Raw genomic sequence first — 25640 nt, 5'->3', positions numbered from 1 at the left:
CTGCGTTATGTTTTTCTTTTATATATACTTTTTATATTTCTTTCTTTTTTTCTGTGAAGTCAGCCAACTTACTGAGGGCCGCTTAATGCATGAAGGCAAATGAAAAATGAACTTAATACAGTTGCAAACTACACGAACTACGGGTAATTGCACGCTGATTTGCAAAATGGCTAAGCTCACACATACACACACACACACACACTTGGCTATTAGCTGGCTTAAAGTTGTTTGGTCAACTTAAAGCCAGCCACTAACGGCCGTAAAATGTTTTGCTGTTCTGCGGCTTTTTGGGCCAACAACTTTTCGACAAGCTGCACAAAAATGCTGAAGAACAAGAGCTGACAGTTGGCATTTGCCAACAGTTTAACAGTTAAACAAAATGTCAAGAGCACAAATATATTGAAATGTAAGCTACGCCCTGCCCTCTCCTGCCCTGCCCATGCCTCTGCCTCTCTCAAATCCTGTGCTTATACCCAACTCGTTTTTAGCTGTTGGTCAACGAGCTCTTGTCCCTTCTGGTTAACCCATTTGCAACTGTGTGAGTGTGGACACATACATATATATATATGTGGTGTGTGTGTGTGTATGTGGCCAACGCAATCTGACAATTTATTCATTGTGCTCCACGTTTTTCAGCTTAATCCATTAATGGCATCAACTACAAAGCGTTGACAAATGGAGCTGACATTTTTACTTCCTTTTTTTTGTGGCTTCAAACTTGAAGTTTTGGAAAAGTAATCTTTAGATTGACTGCTCCAAAGTCAAAAGATTTTATATAACTTTAGCAGAACTTACATATTTTTAATTTAAATTAAAAAACTCTCCATAATATTATAATATGACAAGCTTGCTTGCGCCCTAAAGAAATATATATATATATATTTTTTATATAATATTATTTCTCTAACAAAATCAATTAGTCCACGTCTGGGCTTAATATGTCAGATACATAAAAAAATATTGAACAACTTAATTAGGTAAAGTTGCTAAAGGCAATATTTAACTTTTTATTTAATTTATTTTGTAATATATTTAAAATTTAAAAGAGATTTATTTACCATTCGTACTGGGATGTTAACTTGTAGCTTTTTAGTTCACATGTTGCGCTTCTAAAACTTTTCAACTGCTGCTTGACTCTTACAAGCCACATTCAAATACTTTTGATCCACTTCTTAACCGCAAAAACTTGCAAGCCTTATTCTAATATGACCTTTAGATAACTTGTAACCCTTCTTTCCGCTGCTATGAAGCCACATTGGAAACGGAAAGCTTAACGAAACCGAAATATGTAAATAGTGTAAAAATGTAGGAAAGATCAATCAAGCTAAGCATACAACAATTGGCAAAGGACAGCCTTTAACTTCCGCCTCTTGGCTACGACTTCGTTGCTTGGACTCCTCAAGTGAAAAGTGTTGCCTACTTTTTGGGGCAACGGAATTTAAATGACTTGCATGGCGCTGCAATTTGCTATGCTCTGCGCTTAGCCTGGCTGACAGCTAATGCACTTAAAACTTCACAAATGTCTTGTCAATGCTTAAATGTTTCGACTGTGGCAACGGCCACGCCCAGCGCCCAGCGCCCAGCGCCCCGCGCCCAAACGACAGCGACAACGACTTGAGTGCAAAATTCAATTAACTTGCTTAAGCACATCTACACACACACACACGCACAGTCCCACACAATGCACTCACACTTGTGCTGCATGCATATGCAATAAGTGTCTGTGTGGGTGTGAGAGTGTGCGAGTGTGTGCGTTTGTATGTGAGCTATCAATTTCATGTCCAATCAAGCAGGCAGCCAGGCAGCTGCAGCAGCTGCAAATGAAACTGCAGCTCTGGCTCGTAAAAGCCATGAGGATTGCCCAAAACCCCAGCCACTTAAGCAGATGTCAACTTCATTTTGCATATGCCACATGCCACATGCCACATATCGCTGTCCCTGCTGTTGCTGTGTCTCTTAAAGGTGCAGCGGCAGCGCGGGCCTCTCGCAAAAAACCATTGCCCCATCAATCGAGGCAGCTGCGGCCTGACTTGCGGCAGTATCTGTAAATGTGGCTAATTGTTTTTGCGGTACATTGTTTAATTATTATATAAATCCAAATATCGTGTAATACACACACACACGCACACACAGCCACAATCGTAGCAGTGTAATTAAAGCGATTTGCATATTAAATGAGAGGCAGTGGCTGTGGTTGCAGCTGCTTCATGGCCCGGCGCATGTCATTGCCAAATGGGCTGTCAAATAAGAAAGCGTTTTGTCCAAATGTTACCGTTACGACACAGCACAACAAAGTTTGACATTTTATGATGGGACCACAGTAACAAACAGCCAAACCAAACCAGCAAACCCAACCAGACCATCCCAACCACACAGCCCTTTTGCCTGTCAATTACATCAAAATTGTGAATTGTTGCCGTTATGCATTTGACATTTTCGAGTCAATATAAAACGAAAATAACTCACAGTTTGTGTGTGTGTGTGTATGTGTGTGTGTGCGATACAATCAAATCTGGCAAACAATAGTCGTACACCTTGTTTTTCCCTCCTTGCGTCCCCCTTTCTGCGTGCCATAAATAAATAATCAATGAATTTATACCTTTGCCATGTCGACTCGTCGTATACGTAATATGCTGTGCAATTTATTTGGCCCGGCACAGATGAAAGCGTAATTTGATTGTCCTGTGATTTATATGTGACTTTGACAGCTGGACAGCTGTTAAGCTGAGCATAACCAAGTGCCAATTGCAGCCCCATTAGATATCGTGACCCCAGCGCTTGAACAGAAATCAACATGCATTCCTCTTTGTAGAGGGCGCCTAAGAAAATAATGATCGACTGAAGTATTCAGGGTAATTTATTTTGAAGCCGGTTATATCCTCGATCTAACATGGTCCGATGAATAAAAGTGCTGAGGCCACACCTGTTCAGCTTTTGCCGTCTCTCTATTACAATTTCAGTCCTGACTATTCGTTAGGGCCAGGTTTAATTTGTTACTCAACAAAGAAAGAGATAAAAAACTGCTGCTTTAACTTCTACATTTCGATTGGGATATGCTTGTAAACGAAAAAGTCATCGAAAATTCCATTTGATTCGTTGCCTTTTGCACCTGAACAATTTATGTCAATTGGGCATTGATTTATTTGCGCTAAATTATTTATTCATTTATTTATTTATTTATTGCCTTTAGCTGGATGCCTAATGTCGTGACTGGAAAGTAAATTAGTTTTGATTTTGTATTTTCGGTAGAGGCTCTCGTGACCAGGCGACATTGCAGCTCGATAAAACATTCGGGGAACTTAGATAAATAGCGAACAAAGCACATGAAAGGTGCACAAATGGCTTTAAAGAAATGAAAGGAAATGAACACAAAAGGAGAAACTAAACTCAAAATGCACTGAAAACGAAGTCCCCGAGCGCATAAATTGCCTCGACATATAAAAATAAACATATCTAAAAAGGCAGGCGAGCAAATGGGATGGGCGAGCCTGTGCATATGGCAAGGGCATGGCAAGAGCCATGGCACGGAAAACAAAACGTGGCCAATGCAGAAACTCGTGCTAACTACACATTTGGGTATTTGTGTATTAACACTTTGGCAGTTAGTGGAGCAGCTGAAGCTGAAGCAGCTACTGCCAGGAGGACACCCAAGCAGAGGCCAATGGCTGAGCTGTTGTTTTGCGTCCAGGCTAAAGTTTAATTGGCTAGTTTAATTGTCAGCAAATGAAAAAAGGATGAATATAATAAAAACAAAGAAATTTAATCAAGCAAGGAACAATTGCCACACACCTACACACAGCCACACACGCCGACACACATGTATAAATAAAAAGTGCAAACGTTTATTGGATTTAACGAGCTCTCAGTGTCGTGGCGGCTAGCGGCATGTGGCATGGAGCAGCGCGAGGCAACATGAAAGCACTTTTAGCGCGCTGCACAACGATGCCAGCTTAATTTAAATGTCACCTGCACTAAACAAATACCAGGACAAGGGATCGCACCAAGACAGACAAACAGCCAAACAGACAGATAGACAGACAGGCAGGCGGACGATGATATTGTTAGTGACACTCTTTCAGCATTAAGTGTGTACATGGCAAACACGTGAGCATGGCTGTGTGTGTGTGTGTGTGTGTGTATCTGGCTGCACTTCAAAAGCCACTCAGCACATCAGCAGCCAGAAGCCGGGAGCGGGTGACCAAAAAAAATATATACGCAGAGCAGAGCAGATTGGCTAGCCATGTGGGCCGACAGCTGCTTAAATATTTTGATTAAATTGTTGCCGCCGCAAAAACCAAATTAAAATACAGGCAAGCATCGCTAAAAAAAACCCCGCTACAATAAAAACATGAAACATTTTATATGCGTCCTACTTTAAAATACAACAAAATTTATTTAAACAATATATAAATGAAAAATAATTAACAATACAATCAAGCTATCCATTAATTATAATAATAAATAAAACAATTGAAAACGATTTAAACAGTGAAAAAGTTCGCAAACAAATCGAATTGAATTGAATTGAATTGAATTGAAGAAAATATTCCATCTCGCTTTTAAATATTTAAAAATAATTCCACAGCATTTTCTTGTATTTAACTGTATAATATTTGTATTCAATTCGTCATTGCGATACTTAACTGTAATTAAAAATGAGCCAACTGACGTTGACACTCGCCAGTTCCATTAGAACATGCCCAGAGAAGAAATCATTATAATGCCAATAAAAATAAATAATTTCGATGTCTGCACAAACTGTGCAGCATCCATTTAGCTGAGCAAACGCAGCAGTTGCCATACCATTTACACAAGCCCCGCTCCTGTTTAATATTGTGTGTGTGTGTGCGTGTGTGTGTGTGTGTGTGTGTGTGTGTGTGTGTGTGTGTGTGTGTGTGTGTGGTTTTTGTGGGTAATGGGCCGCATCTTGTGGCTCATATCATTATGCATCATTAAGTTGATGGGCCAAGAGCAACGGGGCAACGCACTTCGATTTTATGGCCATGGCCATGGCCGAGTCCAGGCCAAGGCATATGTCCTTCTTCTTCTCTTCCTCTTCATCCTTATTTTTCCTTTTTCTTCTGCCTGCCGCTCAGCTCAGCGCCTTCTGTGTGCGCTATTAAGCGCATATTACTCATCGAACAATATTTTTGTCGCCTTCGGTTCGATTGCAAATGATATAGTGTCAGAGACATAGTTTTACGAGTGTCTACAACTTACGTCGTGGCCAATAATGGGACAGTTCGTTAGTGTGTGTGGGTGTCTGTGTCTTCATTGATACGGGCTAATACTTTAATGGACCTACAAATTATTACTAATTAAATAGCTGTGCTTAACCTAAGACTGACGTAAGCCACTGCATACACTACAAAACTTTACTATGGTAATTGATATTTTCATTAAAATGTGGTTTTATAACGTGACGTAAGAACTTACGCTATGTCATTTAATACTACAATCAGCCACGTTATATTAATGAGCCGAAACTATACTAATTAACACCAAGTAGTAGAAAGAAGGCGTGAACTAACTTTGCGTTATTAATTGATTATGTCATTTACGTAACGTAAGATTAGTTCACGTGTTGTCAAACAGCGTGAATGGAATGAACTTAGTGGGAATATTTAGTTGCTAATTAACAGAAAACCGTAATGAACTATTCTGCTATCAGATTCTTTATTAACAGTCATACGTCACGTAAAGTAAAATTTAACGTAAACTTAAACTTACGTAAAATGCAAAATAATGTAAGCAGTTATACAGCTGACAGATTGTGAAATCAGATCAAACTCTAGCGCATCATACTCCATTAACGTAAAACTCTGACGTAGCGTAGGCAAAAAGTTATGCACTCGTAATCGTAACGTTAAGCCAGAGAAAAAGCTTGTAAGCAAGACAAATTACATATGAAAGTGCAACTTTATTTGACACAACTCCCAAATGGTTGGCAAGTTAACGTAAGTGCTTACGTCATAGTGTCGCAGTGTGCACAACTGTACTTTTTGCTGTAAGCGGCTCGCTGTGTGCTGTGTTTTGTGTTGTCTTTCGGGTTAGTGAGCGCCTCGCTGGCTTCTACTTCATGCTATAACTTTTCATCTTTGCGTCAACTTTTTGGCACATTTGCTTGACAAATTGTTTTGTTTGCGCCGCTCGACGTCGGCAATCGATATCCACACAGTGTATATGGAATATATATAGATTATATGTACCCCGATTGATCTGAGTGTGGGCAGTATAAACAGCAGCAACAGCAGCAGTAGCCCCCAACGTGAACCAACCTAACGGGCGACCACACCCACAAAAACTAACTAAGCAAAGTAGTTGTCACAGCAACCAAACATTTCGCTGTCAGCTAAATAAATATAAATAAATATACATGCGGGCTTTTATATAGATATAAATGTACATATATACTGGGAGCCACAATATAACACTTATGTAGATTGACTAAAATTTCATTTTCTCAATATTTTTTTCTTGTTTTTCTTTCTTTGCAGGTAAGTCGCAAAATGCTTCTCGGCGCTTCAAAGACGCTCGATTTGGTTATAAAATCAAAGTACGTACTTCTTTTTGACACCCACACACACACACACGTACACTCACACCCCCACCCACGCCCACACAGTGCCAACAATGGCACCATTAGAGACGTCTGAGGCAGCGCAAGAGATGAAATCAATAAAGTCGAACGTATCCTGCTGATAGCTGTTTAATGTTTACAATATGTCTTTATTTCTTTTTCTACTCCTGCTGCTTACACTCTCTTTCTTATACGACCCACCGCCACTCCCACTTCCACAGCGCTTCTTCTTCATTTCATTTCCTTTATACCCCTAGACACATTTGCCTTTGACTTTACCTTCAGCAAAATGCTGCACGGCTGCCGCTTAGCTATGCAAAACGATTTGATAATACCCAGCGTTATGATCCTGGCCAGCAGCTGCACTTGTTATGATAGCAATACTCGACAGTGGACGAGACCAGCGTGGGCCAGCGGGAGCGTGTCGTCTATAATGCCAAACAATTTAGTGCAGTTGCTGCTGGTGTCGCCTGACAAAGGTAACCTCCATTATCCGATTTGCATTTAGGTTTAGGTGAATGCGCTCAAATGTGCAATTCAATTTAAGCAAAACTTGCTGCCAAACAAACAGTAACAGCAGCACAGTCTGCTGTGAGGGGCAGCTACTGAGTTTTGGCATGCAGTTAACCAGAAAAAAGTAGCGCAAAAAGCAGCTTAGCTGCCGGAGCCAAACTGCAGAGGGCAGTTTACCAGCAGCAATAGCAGTAGCAGTAGCAGCAGCCGTAGCTGGAGTATAAAATAAAAAAAAAGTACAAAAATAAAAGGTCGACATGGCGCATAAAAAATTCAAAGTCAGTGAAACGCAACTTAAGCTTTTTTTACACCGGTTGCCAAGTGGCTTTGGGGCAAAGACTAACACAAAATCGGGATAAACACACATGTACAACACACAGAAAGAGAGGGGAACGAGTGCTGGTGTAGGCAGCCAGAGTTAGAGGGCGATAGGCAGCAGAGCAGGCGGAAAAGCGCTGCAGGAAGTTAGCACATAAGCGGAGTAGATTAAACACCGAAAAACAGGCGCTCAATGAGTCACATGCAAAGTGACCCTACTCACACACACAGCCACACAGACATGCAAAACTAAGTTGAGATTTTTATTTAGTTGAGGTAGTTCCTCATACCCTGTGTCCATTCGATTATTCGAAAGTAGATATAGATCTAGTAATGCCTAGGCAACAGGCAGAAATGCAGACTGCAGCACATCACTTCAAATCTTTTTACAGAGTAACTCTCATTCTGTCACACCCAACTAGCGTTCTCTTTATTTTTGTTTGCTTTTTAGCTTTTTATTTTTATTTTTGTAAGCCATTCAAAGTCGACAAAGTGCGCTTAAAAATGTCAAAACAAAAGGAAGCCAACGGTTTTTCTGCTCGCCTGTCTATCTGCATTTTCACATGGGTCTAACCGCATTCCAAACTCATTGCCAAAAACAACCCAACAAATATTTAGCAACAGTTTGTGCAGCAAAAAAAAAGCCAACTTTCGAAAGTTTTGTAGCTGAGCTTATGGAAATGTTTAGACCATAGCTAAATTACAATAAGCTCGACTTTATGCCAACAAATACTTGCAAGCCCTGTGCATGTTATTTAATTATTATGGTCGGTCATAATAACTTGAATATATTCATAACTTGAATGCAGTTAAAAGGCTGATTGATGATGAATCAACTTTTCGTTTAAGTACTTAAAACATAAATCGAAGCTTTAGTTAAGTTTTAATAAATAAAAATAAATAATATAAGACTTCCAAGTTAGGTCCCCTCTTTCAATTGCCACAAAGTTGACAACGATTTTTGACAACGACTTTTATTTATCTTATTTGTGTTTCTTGCGCTTAAGGAAACACGACAGTAAAATCGGATTTATTTTAAGGCTTACATAATTCGTGGACTGCTTTTGGCCTTTGTTTGCTGTCGTCAGCTAAGGCAAGTTAGAGAACCGATTAAAGAGCCGCAGCCAAGAAGCTAAGAACGTTTCGCTTCTTAATTAGACAAGCGTTTAAAAGCAAATTTTTATTTTTGCTTCAATGCTTTTTAATTAGAAATCAGACTTTTCCTTCACTTGAAAGAGAAACTAAAATTAAAGAAAAATAAAAGACATTTTTAATCAGATGCGATGCACAAACATAAAGCGTTAAAACGTTTGAGAATTTAATGTGGTTTTTTAATTAGCTTAACAAGTTTGCGTTGCGATTATGTTACAGAGACTTTTTATGTGTCCATTTGACTTTCTCTCTTCTTTTTTTGCCACAAGTCCAAGCGCTGCTCCTAATCCGATAACTTTCAATGTTGGTAAACATAAACCGTCAAACAAACTGATGATTGCTATCTTTTGCGCCCTTTTATTCAAAAATAAAATCACCTTTTTATATCCAATCCTGGCTAATAGCTACAGTAAGCAGTTTCTAATTGGATTCTTTTAATGAGCTGTGTTGCCAAGCACATGCAAATGCATCGATAGGCAAATGATATTCGAGTTTAATATTGCATTTCAAATGTCAAGTGGCTGCTAAACAACTGCTGCACTCAATAATTGAGTGAAAAATCCGAAAATATATAGATGTCACACATGTTTAGGGCCAACAAATTATGCATGAAGTGCAAATATTTGTGTAAATGGCATAACAATTATTGTTGACTATAAAATCAGCATATTGTATGCATACTATGCGAATTAAACATTTGTAGCTGACTTTCGCCCCAGAGCGAACCCCACTTCAATCTAGATACACATATAAATATTAAATATGCATTAGCTTAGGAATCACACACACTCACACTCGCTCACACACACAGCGTAAAATTTGCACCGTGCGCTCATTTGTATGCTATACTTTTTTACTTTTAATGCTCTTCTGCACAAGCTTCGCCACGTGGCGCCGCAATGTGTTAAATTTTTACAGTTGAATTTGTTATGCGGCCGCCTGTCTCTCTCTCTCTCTCTTTCTCGTGCCGTGGCTGTGTGTTTGCGTAGTAAATTTGAATTTGATTGAAAAGCATGTGACACCGCGCCATCCGTCCTGTAGCCCGCCTCTGGAGCCATCTTCTCAAAGAGGTCTGAAGGCTGAAGGCTGAAGGCTGCTCCTTTTTACCTGGCACTGCGACGCTTCCTTTGGGTGCTTCCTTCCCGCGTCCCTGCTCGATGTCGCCTGCAGTTTAGATAACGTTGAACGGTGCGCATCATTTGGCGCTCAGCTTTGACTGCTTACTTTGCCACACGTTGCGGCGGGTAGGGCGGGGCACGAGGTGCGTCTTCTGCTTGTCAAATGGTTTTGTATAGATTTCTGGAGACGCCATCTGCTAGAACTACCCACTAACCAGGCTCGGCCTTTGTGAGTTTTTGTGACAGCTTGTTAGACGTGGCATGTATTCTAGCTGTGAGCTGCATGGGCCAAGAGGCATGAGAGGCATGTGGCATGTAGCAGCATTGTGCATCAAACTGACAGCGATGAATGTAAGCGATTTATTTTATGATTTATTGCGTATACGCATTGTATTCCCTGCCATGGATTTGCTATATACACAGATACACACACACACGCATGCATCATTATATAAATGTTAAAGTCTGTGTGTGTTCGTGTATTTTGTATTTTGTATTTGTGCCCATTTGTGTGTCGCATTGTTAACACTTGCAAATCACTTGGCTATTGCGATTTTCCGTGCGGAAATACACTTCAACAAAAGAACTTCTTAAAAACATAAGCGGCAAAAGGCTGTCGCCAAGTGCACTCAGAGCACAACAAATAGACGGATAGATATAGGGGGCTAAATATTTGAATTTCTACTGAAAGTTGTACTTAATTCAATTGATACTATTTTAAGTATATCAAATAGAAATTGGCTTTGACATAGCCGTGTCCATCCGGCTCCACTTAAAGTGCCTGGCACTATTCCTTGAAGTTTTCGTTTACAAGAGGTCAACTTTGAGCTCTGTCCAAAATGTAGACCCTTCACAGATGGCAGCTCTAATTTTGAACTGCCTTATGGAATGCATTCATTTTGTTTGGCATATCCATACAGAGATTTAAGTTGCCTTAAATCAGTGTAAAACTACCAGGGTCTGAATCTTTTAAAACTTTCAATTCAATCAAGTGTCAAATTAGTGCGGATTTTTAATTTAAGCGTCCCTTTTTTACGACTGTTATCTTTTTCTCCTTTTTTGCTGCCATTCGACTTATAAATAAAACATGTACCTGTCACTCAATTAAGAGCCCAGCGTCAGCTGGACCAAGTGGGACCTGCAGGCAGGCAGACAGAAGGGCAGGGAGACGGGAAGGCGTGCCAGTGCCAAGTGCCAGGAGTTACAAATCAAAATGTATAAAACATGCAATTTGTTTGCCAAAAAGTCACGCGTAACTTGTGCCCCGCCCCGTTTTTGCCACTCAACCCTACTCCTTCAGGGACTAAGCTAAGAATTCGAAGCAGATCTGTGTGTGCGTGTGTGGCTGTGTGTGTGATGTGTCAAACTTTATGCAAATGAAGTGTTAAAGTTACGAAAAAGTGCAAAAAGTGAAAGAAAAAAAACCAAAAATAACTAAGAATTTTGTCTTGCTTTGACTCACTCAACCTGGGTGTGATGTTATTTCGATTCGGTATCCATCACAACCTCCTTGAGTGAGCGATAGCAGGATAGAATATCCACAAAGCTAAACCAATTGACCATTAAGCAAACTAGTTGAACGTTGAATAGAAAGAAACGACACAGACGAAAAAAAATACGAAATGAAATTGAAAAGCTGTCAGGCTTCTATTTAAATTAAAAATCAGAACAGTAGCTCAAGCTTAAGAAAAAGGTATGCATTTAAGAGATAAGAGTTCAAAAAGAGATCCAATTTAAAAAATGTTGTGTTAATCGATAAATTGAAAGATGTTATTGCGGCTCAAGTCTGTGCTCAGTGTTTCTGCTTGGAATATATATTTGAACAAGTTTCGTATCATCTATCACACTGTATAGACTCTGACTTTGACAACGAAAATCTCACCTGGTCTTTGCGTCATCTCAGCATTTCTTTCTAAGGAAGTTCTCTCTTAAGTCTTACTTCGCTCTCCTCCGCGGTCTCAATTTCTTTACTCTCTTTGTCTGTTTCCCTTGCTCTGTCTCTCTTATGTCCATTTCCTCCCTCTCGTTTTCTATCTAGCGATCATGCTCTCTGCTTCTAAAAATCTGAAGATATAACATTAAAGAAGCATAATTCGTGGCTTCAATTAAAGTTCTTATTACATGGCAAAGTTCTTATTCTGGCTTGCGGTTGTTAAGACATACTTTATAATACCAAGTACTTCTTTTGCTCTTTAGTAGCGCTTATTTTTTTCGCTTTTGATTCAAAACCCATTTAGCACAATTTGATATTATCTAAGCGCTGGTTATCCATGTACATATACGCCAGCAAATTGCAATCAAAATAATGTATAATGGAGATGCGCTTTGCTATGTGTAAGCCAAGACGTTGCCCGCAGTCAAGATGCCCCAAATGGCTGCCGGAGCCTCAGGACAAAAGTCAAGCTGCGTATGCATAATAAAATTTTGAAATGCCAATTTAATAATGCTTAATGGCAAAAATCATTTTTGGTAATAAATTTATGAGCACATGGCTAGATGCCAGCACATAAGTGTGTGTCGGTGTGTGTGTCTGGCCTCAGGGCAAGCACTCAAGTCGAAGCTGTAGCGAGCTGCTAGGCGTAAGCAGGAAGCGTTGAGTGAAACGAAGAGAAAGAGAGAGAGAGAGAGAGAGAGAGAGAGAGTGATACAGAGCGAAAGTCCTGTGGCAAATATTTACCTTTTGAGAGGTTTTGCTCCCAAAGCATTTGAAAATAACATTTGCAATTTTAAACACTTGAGACTTGTCGCCAGCTGCCACCATCAACACATATATGAGCATGTGAGTGTATGTGTGTCTGTCTGTCAATTTCGTCTGCTTCTAATGACTATTTTCATTCTCTTATATTTATTTATTTTTTTTTTTGCTGCTGCTGCTGCTGCTTATTACTCTTGTGGTTACATTGTGATTATTTATTAATTAAATTTGCTATGAGACAGCAGCTAAAGCAAATTTGTTTTATGTTTGTGTTTGGGTTTTTGTGGCTTTCAGGTTTCGGCTTTTGGCTTTTTGGGTCCCACAACATACACACACATACACTGATCGCTGGCCTATTATTTGAAGACTTAGCCCAGCTTTTGCTGCGTGCGAACAATTTTTTTTACAGCAATTTATTGACTTTATATTCTAACCCTTTTCGTGCGTCCTGGCCAGCACCGCTCTCTAAATATTTAATATGCCTGCTCGAAAGCTCAAGCGTAATTATCTGTATAGTTTGCAGGCCAGGACAGTTGGGAGTCGAGAATTATGTGCTCTGCGCCCAGGTGGTTTCAGCAACAATAAATTGTAGTTAAGGACCTTAAAGGAGCAAAGCACACATGCTGACAATTATAAATGTGCACACGCAGCTCATGATCCGACGCAGAGCAATTGATAACTGTCTATTGATAAAAATCTTCCCTTCAACTGCTACGCTGAATAAACCGAACTATGATCCCCGCTTTTTCGTGGCATCCTTTGATTGCAATGCTCTGTAGTAATATTTGTCGTAAATTTTGTCAACATTTCATGTGCATATTCATATGCAATACATACTTGCTTTCAAACAAAACTTAACTATGCAAATTACCCATAGCACCTGTAATTTGCACTCACATTTCGTATTAATTGCAATAAAAACGTATTTGATATCAAATTATTTAGCATTGAATTCCATTTGGCAATTAATTGTTTAAGAACATCGCAAAAATTTAATCAGAAATTGAAAACGAAAAATTTAGGAAACAGAGGGAAAGCGAGATAGAGACTGGAAGACTGAGAAGGTGATGTGTGGTGCTTGAAGTTAATTAATTTCATATATTTCTCAAGACATGTAATTTGAATTTTCAATTTATTTTCAATGCTGCAAGCCTGCAATATTTGAGGCAGAAAAAACCGAGCGCCCGCATGGGCAAGTTGTGACCCCGTTGCCAAAAAGCAAAAGCCATCGGATGCCAGTCCTCACATGCCGGGATGTCGGCATTACCCCAATCCGTGACAGCCTATCACAGGCATGTCACAAAGTATTCGCACATATTTTGATTAAAATTGCAGGTACAAGCTGCGAACTGCGAGCTGCGAGTGTGTGTGTGTGTGTGTGTACCGACTGCTGCCTGTCTGGCAGCGATTTGTTCGCCCTTCGTTGCCAATTGATTGAATTGAGCACATTGAGCCATGAAATGTTTGCCCGACGGCTAACAACTAAATCACCGTTGGCAGCTTTGCATGATTTCTCTCTCCCCCCCCTCTCTCTCTCTCTCTCTCTCTCTCTCTCTCTCTCACTCTCTATCAGTCTAAGGCAAAAGTCAAGTCACAGAGTGTAGGCCGCAGGTTAGCTTAAGTAGACTCAACTGACAGATACCGCGCAAATAGTCAAACAGATTTTATTCTACTCCCATTATTTGTATTGATATATATTGCGTAATTACTTTTTACAGCGTATATTTGATAGTTGTTAAAAAATAAAACAGGTATAATGCTTTACATTGTTTAAGAAATAAACTTCATTCCAGGGTATATCAAACATTAGATGACATGCCATGGCAAAATTTGAAGTATGCATGAGCTTATGTCCAATACAGGGTATCTTAAGATGGCGTAATAGAAAATGCCTCTGGCCGTCGACTGCAAGCGTAGACAACGCTTGGCGTTGGCGTTGGCGTTGGCTTTGGCGTCGGCGGTAGCGCATTTTGCAATATTTCCTGAATCGCATAGATTTTTCTTCGCATAGCGGAGACAATTTTGTGCACATTTTCGCCGGAGAGTTGTCTTCCTACTTGCTTTTTTCTACCCTATAAACTTCCGTGAAAAGTTTCGCTGGGGTTTTGGTTTTGTTGTCAGACAGCTATCGAAAAAGTTTTCGGCAATGTTTGCCCAAGAGCGTAGCGAACTAACAAAATGAGTTTATTTTTTGCTTAATTTCGCACAAATTAAAAACGTCGAATCCGGCTCAGTTACGGCTCCGAAAATCCGTCCATAGAAAAAAAATCAAAAAAAAAGATGAAGAAGAAGCAAAAAGAAAAATACAAAAAGTTGAAACTGGGAAACAGCGCCATTTTTCGTCTTTCAAACTTTTTGAAGGCACTGTATGGCCAGCCATAAATATATAAGTCAGGCATGCGTGTGTGGATATGTGAGTGTGTGTGTGTGTGTGTGCGTGTAAATTATATAATTTTTATTAAGAGCTTTTCGTTTTTGGTAGATATCGTGTGCTGCCTTCTTAAAAGTCGATTTCACGAACTTATCAGACATTCAATGAGTTGGCAAAGTGCTTAATGCGCCTCTTACATATATAAAAAAGTGTAAGCTGAGCAGATTTTTCGGGGAAGCCAAAAGCGTTTCGCTTAACGCTTTAATAAAAACTGGATTATGGTTCGCCACAAGCGCCATTAAATGTTGCCTTAACATGTACAGAAGTCGCAGATATAAAAGGTTTTACACGATGGGCTCTTTATGTTCCGGCTGCTGTTTAAACATTGCAAGTGACAGAATGAAGTGCTGAATTACTGTCTGCTTGAGGTATCAATGGATTATATAAAGTTGAAGATATTCTTTCGATTTGCTTGTGAAGCGGGCTACATACATATTTGGGATACATTAGCTACTAATAACGACCATTAATAATAGCTGAAATAATTGTGAAAGGCACTGTATAAATCTAACCAAATTCTGACTAAAGTAACTAATAAGAGTGTAAGGTGGCTCAAGCGATTATTTTTTTTTTTTCATAACTGTGCAATCAAATTTCAACATTTTTATTCCAACAAATTCCTTGCAGCGACTCACATACACTTTTTACATTATAAAATCGAAGCTCAACTCAATATAAGCTTGTTCAAAAGGTATTTCACATTGAAATGTTGTGTGTATTTTTTAACGAATGGTAAACCACGAATGCCCTCTGGCAGCTTGGTCAATATGCATTGCACCACGCCCTTTCCCATACACTTGGCCCACTGAAATGCCAGAGCGTCTGCCTCGCCTTGCTGCGCCGCGCCGCTCCTTGTCGCAGCCTATATGAAGTGAAGCGAATGAACTCGCGCAACCATTTGGCTAATTGTTCAGTTTGTTTTACGTGTAAGGCAACAAATTGGCCAAAGCACACGTTTGCCAACAGCAGCGGCAGCTGTTGAAGTCCAAAGGTAGTCCGCATTGGCATGTCCTCGACTCGCCGCTCGCACTGCCCCCGTTTGTGGCAGTTAGCGAGGCAGGGTTCATAATAATTTAAATGCTCGGCACACAAAGTGACATGGCAAAGACAAACAAAGGTCAAACTGAGGCTACTGTTGCTGCTGCTTTTGCTGCGACGGCTGCGACGGCTGCGACGGCTGCGATGGCTGCGACTGCTGCGACTCCTCTGGCTGCAGCTGCAAATGGCTACGTGACAGGACGCAGTGCAGTGGCTCGCATTTAAATCCAAGAGCAGCAGCAACGAAATTAGCACGACAAAGGGACAACTCAGGCTATGGATGGAGAGGGGGAGGGGTAGCTGGTTAGAGTAGGGCAACTCGAGGCAATTGTACGTAGTGCAGTTAATTTGCCATTGCAAAGCAACAGCAAACGCTGAGCAAATAGCAAACGAGTCGCGTGGACAGCAGCAGCAGCAGCAGCAGGAGTAGTTGCTGAGCCTGCAGCCTGCCGACTGCTAGTTGTCCGCTGCCTGGACAACCGGATCAACAACTAAGCAAACAAATGGCGTTGCAATTGGGCACGTTTTGGGCAAAGCGCTCGGAATCACAGTCAAAGTCGTAACCCAATGGAAATGAACTGCGACACGAACTGGACACAGACAGGACGCAGCAAAAAGGACACCAGACAAAATGCAACTCGACTCAACTCCACTCAAACCAACTGAGCCTGTTAGCTCATGCCAATCCAACGTACGTGTGGCTAATGATGTTGCAGTCAGTTACAGGCCGAGCTTCCGAAGCAGATTCAAATGCTGATGCAGATGCAGATGCTGATGCAGATGCGATTCCTTGACTTGGCGACGTGTCAGATGGGCAATCGGTACGCACAATTTGATTGGAAAATGTGGACAGCAGCAGCAGGAGCAGCAGCCTCGACCTAAACTGAACCACTTAAATGACCACAAGCACGCATACGCACACTATGCTGCAAATAAGAAACTATGACTAGTTTGCAGTCACAAATGCCAGCACTAAAAGCCAACTAAACGCTGCAGGACAAAAATAAATAGAAAAAGAAAAGTAAAAAAGCGATGTGAAATTAAGAAACAGAGGACAACACAGCAGCCAAGGCGAAATTTCTGCTTGCACAGGCCGAGGGGAGCACACACACAGCCGAATAGAGCAGGAAAATGTATGGAAGCCGAGTTTGACTGATGGAAAGATACCCTGCAATCTGCTCAGCATAAACTTAACCAATTTTTTATATATAAAAGACTTGGCCATCAACTGAGTTTGTTCTTTATTGCTTAATATAATTTGCCTGCCAAATATTGAGAGACTAGACTAGAAGTGTCACAGACCTTAAATAAATGTTGCTCTTTGTGCAGGGTATTCGAAAATCAAAAAAAAAGAAGATGGAAAAACAAAAAGGGGCGAAACTTTTTGCTTTAGTTAAGAGCAACAGACGGCAACGCCCGGGCTGCAATGGCATAAAAGAAACATAACTAATTTGCATAAAATGTGGAAAACACGGTGCCTATATAGAGACCACTGCCGGCTAGTGGGGGGCGTGGTCGGCTTGGTGTGGCGCTGCTGCAAAGTTTCCTCCTCTTGCCGGAGCGGGAAAATCGAGTCAAAGTCGTAAGTGAAGAGTTGCTCGCTGTGCACTGGCCTGTAGTCCAGGTAAATTTACGGACAACTTTTTGGCACAAAATTTAGCCAAAAAATAGTAAACTAAATGAAAGTGCCACGCCCAACAGCCAGCCGCCCCGGCGATTCACTACAGCGAACCTTGTATATGCGACTAAACAAAAGATATTTTTGCATCACAAAGTGAAAGTTATGCGCATGGAAGTGTGTGTGTGAGTGTGTGTAGGTGTGTGAGTGTGTGTGAGTGTGTGTTTGTCGTACCCCCATATTAGCGGTTTGTATCTTTTGCAACATGACCACGTTGAGACAAAGTTGTAGGCCAAATTGTCAGCAAACAATGTGCAAAGTCGGTTCACTCTAAACTGTAGTGTGACTGCCTGAGAGTGTGTGTGCGGGCAAGCTACACCCTGTGTGTTTAACTATGCATAAGAAAAGAATATGTGTAGTGGGGTGTATCCACTTTGAAGTATGAGCTTTAAATGAAATCTGTTGTAAAGGCACAACTAAATTATTTGAAATATGCGACAATCCTTTAGGAATGTTTGAATTCTGTGATTTTTATTTTAAATTTAGCTATTCAATTGAAATGGTGTATTATCAATCGACAGAAATTCGAGTGATTTTTTTACGCATCGAAAGCTGAAATGATTTTCGACAATGTCTGCAAATTCATGCAGGATTTCAGGTGATTCGACTTTTGCCCAAGTCTCACTATAAAATACTTTGCATTTTCCACAATATTTATATACAATACGCGCATTTATCTCCTTAAAATCTGCACTTCCATAAAAATGTAACGGATTCTTACTTGTTTTTTTCAGTTTGGTGAATCAATCGATGGCGGATGCGGACAAAATTCGGACGATGGTGTCTCGAGCTCTGCGCGTGTGGGAGACCAATTCGAAGCTGACATTCCGTGAAGTGTACAGCGATCAGGCGGATATACAGGTTCTCTTTGCACGGTGCGTATAAAATGTCGAATGTGGGCGTGGGCGTGGGAGTGGGTGTGGGTGTGGGTGTGAGTGGGCTTGTGGTTGGGCAGCAACTGGGCTGTGGGTGAATGTTATTTGCTCAGCCACCTCATGTAGACCATAAAAAAAGCATTCTTTAGTGCCATAAAGATGGGCAGCACATAAAATTGCACTTAAAACCAGGCAACGATAAATAAGCCAAGTATTAAACCATGAAACCAATGATGATGATGACGAAGACGACGACGACGACAACGAAGACGATGACGACAGCTACAAGAGCGAAGGAGATTTGCCTGCATCCTGAATACCATTTTCAAATCAAAGAGTTTATGTTGCAGCTGCTTTGCCGTTTTTTCTAGATAAGCTTTATTTTTGCAAGCTCGTAACTTCGATGCCATTGAATTAACTAATCAAAGTTCTGACTGACTAACTCGTTCTCTTCTCCTTCTTCGTCTTCCTGCAGGCGCGATCATGGCGATGGGTATAAATTCGACGGACCCGGCCAGGTGCTAGCTCATGCCTTCTATCCGGGCGTCGGGCGCGGTGGCGATGCACATTTCGATGCCGAGGAAACCTGGGAGTTCGATGCCAGCAATGATGATAGTCGTGGTAAGTGGGCGTGGCAATAGCAACACCAGCAGCTGCTGCTGGTGCTGCGGTCGGTATATAATTTAGTCAGCAAATGCAATGCATAAATTAATAACATTAGATAATAACACACAATAATAATCAACAACATCATCATCATCAGTAGCAGCAGCAGCATCAGTGGTGGCAGCGGCTGTTGTTGCGGTCAGATTGCGGCTAAAAGCCTGCGGACAAATTGCAGGCGCCTAAACCACAGCGGCACCGCCTTGTTGCAAGTGGCAAAATCAATAAACGTTGGCGCCGGCTGCCTGCATGCGCTTTATAATTTAGCACCATAAATTGCGTTCCTAGCTGCAGCTCCAAAGAACCCTAAAACCCATAGCCGAATAAACGCCAAGCAAAAACCCGCTCCGAAACCAGAATCCAATGTCGACAATTTTAATGGTTTTTAATGCCAATAAAAAATTGTCAGCGTGACGCGTGGCGCTGGCCAAACGCAACAACGACCAGTCCTTACATACCCTGTAATCATGAAATGTAGAAAAGCGGCATATTAGAGTCTTCAAATATTCATTTTAATTTTAATTCCAATCCAAATGAGTTTTACTTTATGCACCCAACTATATCAAAGTTTTAGGCAATAAATTAAAGTCCTGTCAACAGATGAAAGGGCATCTACAGCAGCTTCCACATCATGATGTATGCATGATCTTTACCCTAATTACAGAGCATCTTACAGTCGAGCACAAGCGCCTTGCTGCCACACAACTTGTGCTCTTCATTGTAAATGTTGCAACGACGCCATTTTTATGCCACTTACAAAGTCGTCAAGGCGACGACGCGTTGTTGTCTCCTTATTTTTTTTATATTTTTGCCTCGGTCGCTGGATGCCATTAACCAATCGCATGTTGTCGCATTTTACAGGCACCAACTTTCTGAATGTGGCGCTGCATGAACTGGGCCACTCGCTGGGGCTGGGCCACTCCTCGGACTCGAATGCGGTCATGTTTCCCTGGTATCAGAACAATGAGGTCGATGGCAAATTGCCCGACGATGATCGCATCGGCATACAAGAGCTGTACGGGGCCAAAGAAAAGGTTTGGGGTCCCTATCGACCGGTAACCACAACGAGCACCACAACCACAACTACAATGCGTACGCTTACCTATTATCCGCAGCAACGACCCACATATCCCAATCATTATCCGAACTATTACCCCAACTATTATCCACGAGAGCGAGATCGTGAACGTGAGCGTGAACAAGAGCGTGAGCGTGAGCGTGAGCGAGAGCGAGAGCGAGAGCGTGAACGAGAGCGTGAACGAGAGCGCGAGCGACAACGTAAACGACAGCATGAAGAACGAGAAAGAGAACGCGAGCGAGAGCGAGAAAGACAGCGAGATCGCGAAAGGGAGCGCGAGCGTAATCGAGAACCCCTAACAACAACGTCAACAACGAGAGCGCCAACAACAAGGAGCACGACAGCAGCAACAAGAAGAACACCAGCCACTCATCCCACGCACAGGCCCTACAACTACCCCACAGTGCATAGACACAATAAGCCACATAAGCCACGGAAACCCAAGCCAGACAATTGCATGACCTCATACGATGCCATCTCCATGATACGCAGAGAGTTGTTTATCTTCAGAGGACAGGTGAGAAACACGTAGAAATATAATAGATGACTGCTTTTTTTAAATAAATCAATATTTTGGATCAAGCATAACCCGAAGCTTACAAATTAAGAAATCTATAGAAAAACGCTTTGATTATTTTGCTTTTAGGTAAAATTAAAAAAAAATCAATTGAAAATCTAGAAATCTTATTAGTAAATGGACAAACATATCTGATGCAATAAAAATTTAGTTTTATGAAAATGTCGATATTACTTAACTGTAATCTTAGTTACACCTTTATATTTGCTATATTTATCTTTAATATTGACTCCAATTGTTGCAGTTCCTGTGGCGCATCGGTGCCAAGGGCTTATATAATGGCTATCCAACGGAAACGCGTCGCCATTGGGCCGCACTGCCCGAGGACTTTAACAAGGTGGATGCCGTCTATGAGAATCAACAGCGTCAAATTGTCTTCTTTATAGGTAAGCAAGCCTCTATCTCTATGGCAGCAAGCCCTATTAAACTGTTTATCTTTCCGCCCACAGGTCGGCAGTATTACGTCTTCGATTCAGTCACCTTGGCGCCGGGCTACCCACAGCCTTTGACCAGCCTGGGTCTGCCACCCACTCTCACGCATGTGGATGCCGCCTTTGTATGGGGCTACAATAATAGGACGTATTTAACGAGTGGAACGTTGTACTGGCGCATAGACGACAACACGGGCAAGGTGGAGCTGGACTATCCCCGGGACATGTCCTTCTGGGCGGGCGTGGGCTACAATATAGATGCAGCCTTCCAGTATACGAATGGGAAGACCTATTTCTTCAAGAACTTGGGCTACTGGGAGTTCAACGATGCTCTCATAAAGGTGGCCCACGCTCGCCCCAAGCTCTCTTCCCGCAGATGGATGCAGTGTGCGCGCAGCGTCAACGATGTGGATGAGGAACAGCGCTGGACGGCTCCCCTGGTATCCGGCAGCAATGACACCACGGATGGCAGCGCCGCCTCGACTAGCTTAAGCCAACAGGATCATAGTCTAATTGTCATCCTTCTGGTGGCATTCACATACTTAGCCTGGCGTAGTTAAGATTGCCACAGCATTCATCTTTTAAAAGCGTGGCATAGCTGTAGGCCTAGTTTTAAGGCATCGACCATAAGCAACCGGGTACTCGAGCATTGGTCTATGTACATACATAGATATAGATAGAACTTATATAGAGACGTGTATAACGGCTCTACTGTCAGACAGTAGATCGCTCCAAAACGATAATACACACAGCGGCCTTACGCATCCATGTGCGAGTGTTTATTTTAGCAATCCAAAATACTTGACACTTGCTGTTGAAGAACAAGACAGAAAACTAAATAAACTAAATAAACTAAAATATATCTATAACTTGCCAGACGCCAATTTCCGAATTGCTTTCTTCTTTCGCATCTTTTTTATAAAGTTTACAACTTTTATAAATATATGATAACTGATAGAAATCTAGTTTTATGCGCAGTGAATCCGATAAAGAATGTCTCGAATTTTCTCACGCCACACTGCCTTGTATAATTAAGTACAGTATTCCCCTCTATGAACGAACAGATTGGCCCGACTCTTAGTAGCTATGAGCTGCCCGCATTTGTTTTGTATTTTTTTAAATTGACTATAAAACAAACGAAAAACCCTTCTAATTATTTATATTTAAATAATGTGATATTATCATAAAATTTGATATGTGTGCGATTCAAGAATGAACCAAAATAACATACACTCAAGATCAGAAACCATTTATACAACAATTCGAGTTAGACATATATATTTTGTTAGTTTTAGTTCTTTGCATCTGTATATTTATATCCCAAAACAATAAATACATGTAAATTGAATATATTCATTCATACATACTTTTATAATAAATAAATAAATAAATACATACAGATACTCCATGTCTACGATATTTTAATGGCAAATTCAAATAGTTTCTTAATCTATATTATTTATATGAGATATACTTATGGTATATGATGGATGCAAATGATTTACTAATCAATTGTTTAATTAGCGATTCAGAAAAATATTAATAGTTTTTAATTTAATAGTTTAATAGTTTTTTATGAAATAGTTTAATAGTTTTTTATGAAAATGCGACTTTGAGTAAACGATAAAGACATGTCTTCATATCGTATTTGCTCCAAGCATTTGATATTAAACGTTGTTGATAACAATCTGCAGAGGTTGTACAGTTTAAGCACCAATCAAATATCTAGAAAATACTTATAGTATATGCATTTATCATTAGCCCATGACGAGCTTTGAGAAATTTCAAACTTAGCATGAAAGCGCTTTTTATTTGCAATAAGGGCCGTTTTGTTATAGGTAATGCCATTCGTAGTGGAAGTCTGAGTAATTTATGGCTAAAGTTCAATTCCAGTTGTTTATGGTACACACAGCTTTATGTACATGTTCCTATTCGCGATAAAAAATAATAATTAGTTGCTCTACGTAGAAATATAGTAAAAAAACCAAAAACTCCATTTAAGTAAAAAAAACAGATGTATCATGTTTAATGATAATGCCCTTATCTAGCGTTATAGACAGGTAAATAAGAATGGCTTAGATATATATATATATATATATTATATATTATCAGTATGTATGTATATATCGGTATATATATATATATATATATATATGTATACCTATATATACATATATATATAAATATATATAACTGATAATTGGGGCAGTAACAGTTAGACAATATATGCCAAAACGCTAAAGAGTGTAAAACATATGATATAGTTTCTATATAATGCGTAATCCTCCATTATCTGTATAATTTAACCATGAAAGATGACCCTTGATGTCAGTAGCTGCACCTACTGATAGCATTGTAATGTTCAATTATACATTATTTACCGACTTTTGTTATCGCAGCGTGAGTGAACTGTCGTTTGGTTAAGGTGCTGCTGAAATGCATGCCATCAGCTGAAGCTTTATATTCGATATTCGCCCAGTTCAATTGCACTTGGGCCTCTAGACTGCCAGAGCTTGTGTGCTGCTCCAATTGTCATTAGTCGATGCGTCATGACCCGTGACGACATCGAAGTGAGTCCCGATTCCGAGTTCTAGACCGAGACCGAAACCGAACACGAATGCCCAAAAACCAGATCCATAGCCCGCCGCGCTGACAGTCGCGCATAAACCACAGACGTGGACAGTAGTTGCCGGTTCAATATATATATACTATATATATTCAAATAGGGTCGCACGACGTGAAAATATAAAGCCATATATATACGTGCAAGCACCTACACAGCAAAAAGTACGTCGCGACATAAAAAAAATTTATATATAAATATATATTGTATAACTGCCTATATTAAATTAGAAACAATTGTGAGTAGAGGTCGAGCGAGCATGGAAATTGTGCAAAGCTCAGTGTCGCATAGTTAAAGACAATTCAAGGCCGCACCTATATAGATATCGAACTGTAGCGGAGCTGATAACGCCCCAACTACACCTTGTTTGCCACTCTGACTAAGCCCCAACCCAGAGATAGTTGCTTATTGTAATTATATAGAAGTTCAACTCTTAATCTGTGTGGTGATAGCCCAAGGGCTTGTCAGATCTATGACACAACATTGATTGCTTGAAACTCTAGCAACAGGTAGCATTAGTCGATATCTAATCATTAAACATGACAACTGCAAAGTGCCCGGAAATACACTTTTGACTATTATCTATTCCTACCAAAAACGAATTTCAATAAATCAAAGTCCTATGTATACACCATCAGATAACCGCGTCCAAAACACATATTTCACCGACACGATGTCGTCCATTGATAATCTGTCCATACGCCCGCTGAGCGCTGCGCTGGCCCTGAAAGCGCAACAGGAGCTTGGCGAGGTGCCCGAGCGCGTGCCAGAGGATATTGAGACGATGCGCATTTGGATCTCAAAGCAACCCCATCTGAAAGCCCGCGAAGATGCACAGTTTCTGGTCGCCTTTCTGCGAGGTTGCAAATACAGCCTAGAGAAGACGAAGCTCAAGCTGGACAACTTCTACGCAATGCGAGGCGCTGTCCCGGAACTGTACAAGAACCGCTTTGTGGGCGAGAAACAGCTGAGCATACTCAAAACAGCGTAGGTGCTATGTAACCTAATATAATTAAATCGAATATATATGTGAATATATCTAAATACAAATATATGAATATATATCTTTTAGCTGCCTGCTGCGTCTGTCGCAGCCTCTGCAAGTGGACGGTCCGCGCATACACATCTCTCGCTATGCGCAATACGATTCCAGCAAGTACTCCATTGCGGAGGTCATGCAGGTCAACACCATGCTGGGCGAGATACAAATTAGAGAAGATGACAATGCAATGGTGTCTGGATTTGTGGAGATAATTGATATGAAAGGCGTCACTGCCGGTCACATGTTCCAATTCGACCCGGTCCTGATCAAGAAGTTGGCTGTGCTCGGAGACAAAGCGCTGCCGTATAGACCCAAGGGATTCCATTTCATCAATGCACCAACTATAGCTGAGAAGGCAATGTCCATAGCCAAGAGCTTAATGAGCGACAAGATACGCAAACGGGTGAGTCTGAAAAGGATTTTGAATTAATATGCATAGAAACTAACTTTAATTACAATCTTGTCCTCCTCAGTTCCATATACACTCCAAGCTGGATTCGCTGTACAAATACGTTCCTAAGGAATATTTGCCCATTGAGTATGGCGGCACCAATGGCAATATACAAGATATCGTCGACACCTGGACAAAAAAGCTGTTGGAGTACACGGAGTTCTTCCAGCAGGATGTGAACTATGGTACAAATGAGAAACTGCGAAGTGGACAGCCCATCAATGCAGAAACACTTTTTGGCATCGAAGGCTCGTTTCGAAAACTAGACATTGATTAGTTTATACGTTTAATTGTAGTACATATTTTTACAAAACATATTTTTAATGTTGTAACAAACAATCAGAACACAAATTAATTAAAAAATAGAAAACGTTACA

The 25640-nt window shown here is 40.8% G+C and overlaps 2 protein-coding genes across 7 annotated transcripts in view; both read left to right on the top strand.

Annotated features, from left to right (window-relative positions):
• LOC111592154 (matrix metalloproteinase-2) overlaps positions 1–22430 on the top strand; it is a 93904-nt gene extending 71474 nt beyond the window's left edge. Inside the window, exons 4-8 of one of the 3 annotated variants that reach the window (XM_023304202.2) lie at positions 18258–18398; positions 18874–19019; positions 19923–20656; positions 20961–21102; positions 21166–22430. In XM_023304202.2, coding sequence (XP_023159970.2) covers positions 18258–18398; positions 18874–19019; positions 19923–20656; positions 20961–21102; positions 21166–21707 — 1705 coding nt within the window. In that variant the 3' untranslated portion in view covers positions 21708–22430. The remainder of the gene's footprint in view (positions 1–18257; positions 18399–18873; positions 19020–19922; positions 20657–20960; positions 21103–21165) is intronic. The other 2 variants (XM_023304203.2, XM_023304204.2) reach the window with 2 other exon arrangements.
• Positions 22431–23788: 1358 nt separating this feature from the next.
• On the top strand, positions 23789–25623 carry LOC111592119 (alpha-tocopherol transfer protein). Of its 4 annotated transcripts, none has more exons than XM_023304151.2 (4): positions 23789–23934; positions 24409–24757; positions 24843–25215; positions 25286–25623. In XM_023304151.2, exons 2-4 carry the CDS (start codon positions 24444–24446, stop codon positions 25538–25540), a joined length of 942 nt encoding a protein of 313 aa, XP_023159919.2. In that variant the 5' UTR covers positions 23789–23934; positions 24409–24443; the 3' UTR covers positions 25541–25623. The 4 variants fall into 4 exon arrangements, with proteins under 4 accessions (XP_023159919.2, XP_023159920.2, XP_023159921.2 ...); XM_023304152.2 differs by lacking the exon at positions 23789–23934 and adding an exon at positions 23954–24008; XM_023304153.2 differs by lacking the exon at positions 23789–23934 and adding an exon at positions 24184–24279.
• Positions 25624–25640: the final 17 nt, after the last annotated feature.

The sequence above is a fragment of the Drosophila hydei genome, unplaced genomic scaffold (genome assembly GCF_003285905.1).
Source record: "Drosophila hydei strain 15085-1641.00,03,60 unplaced genomic scaffold, DhydRS2 tig00000060-arrow-pilon, whole genome shotgun sequence".
NCBI classification, from domain to species: Eukaryota; Metazoa; Arthropoda; class Insecta; order Diptera; family Drosophilidae; genus Drosophila; species Drosophila hydei.
Note: the sequence above shows the minus strand (reverse complement) of the source record. Positions and strands in the feature narration are given on the sequence as shown.

Bases quoted from the DNA above. Each gene is read 5' to 3' on its own strand.
- LOC111592119 (XM_023304150.2), top strand. From the start codon at position 24,393: ATGTATACACCATCAGATAACCGCGTCCAAAACACATATTTCACCGAC. The intron at 24,758-24,842 runs GTAGGTGCTATG...TATATCTTTTAG, and splicing joins CTGAGCATACTCAAAACAGC to CTGCCTGCTGCGTCTGTCGC. The intron at 25,216-25,285 runs GTGAGTCTGAAA...TGTCCTCCTCAG, and splicing joins GCGACAAGATACGCAAACGG to TTCCATATACACTCCAAGCT.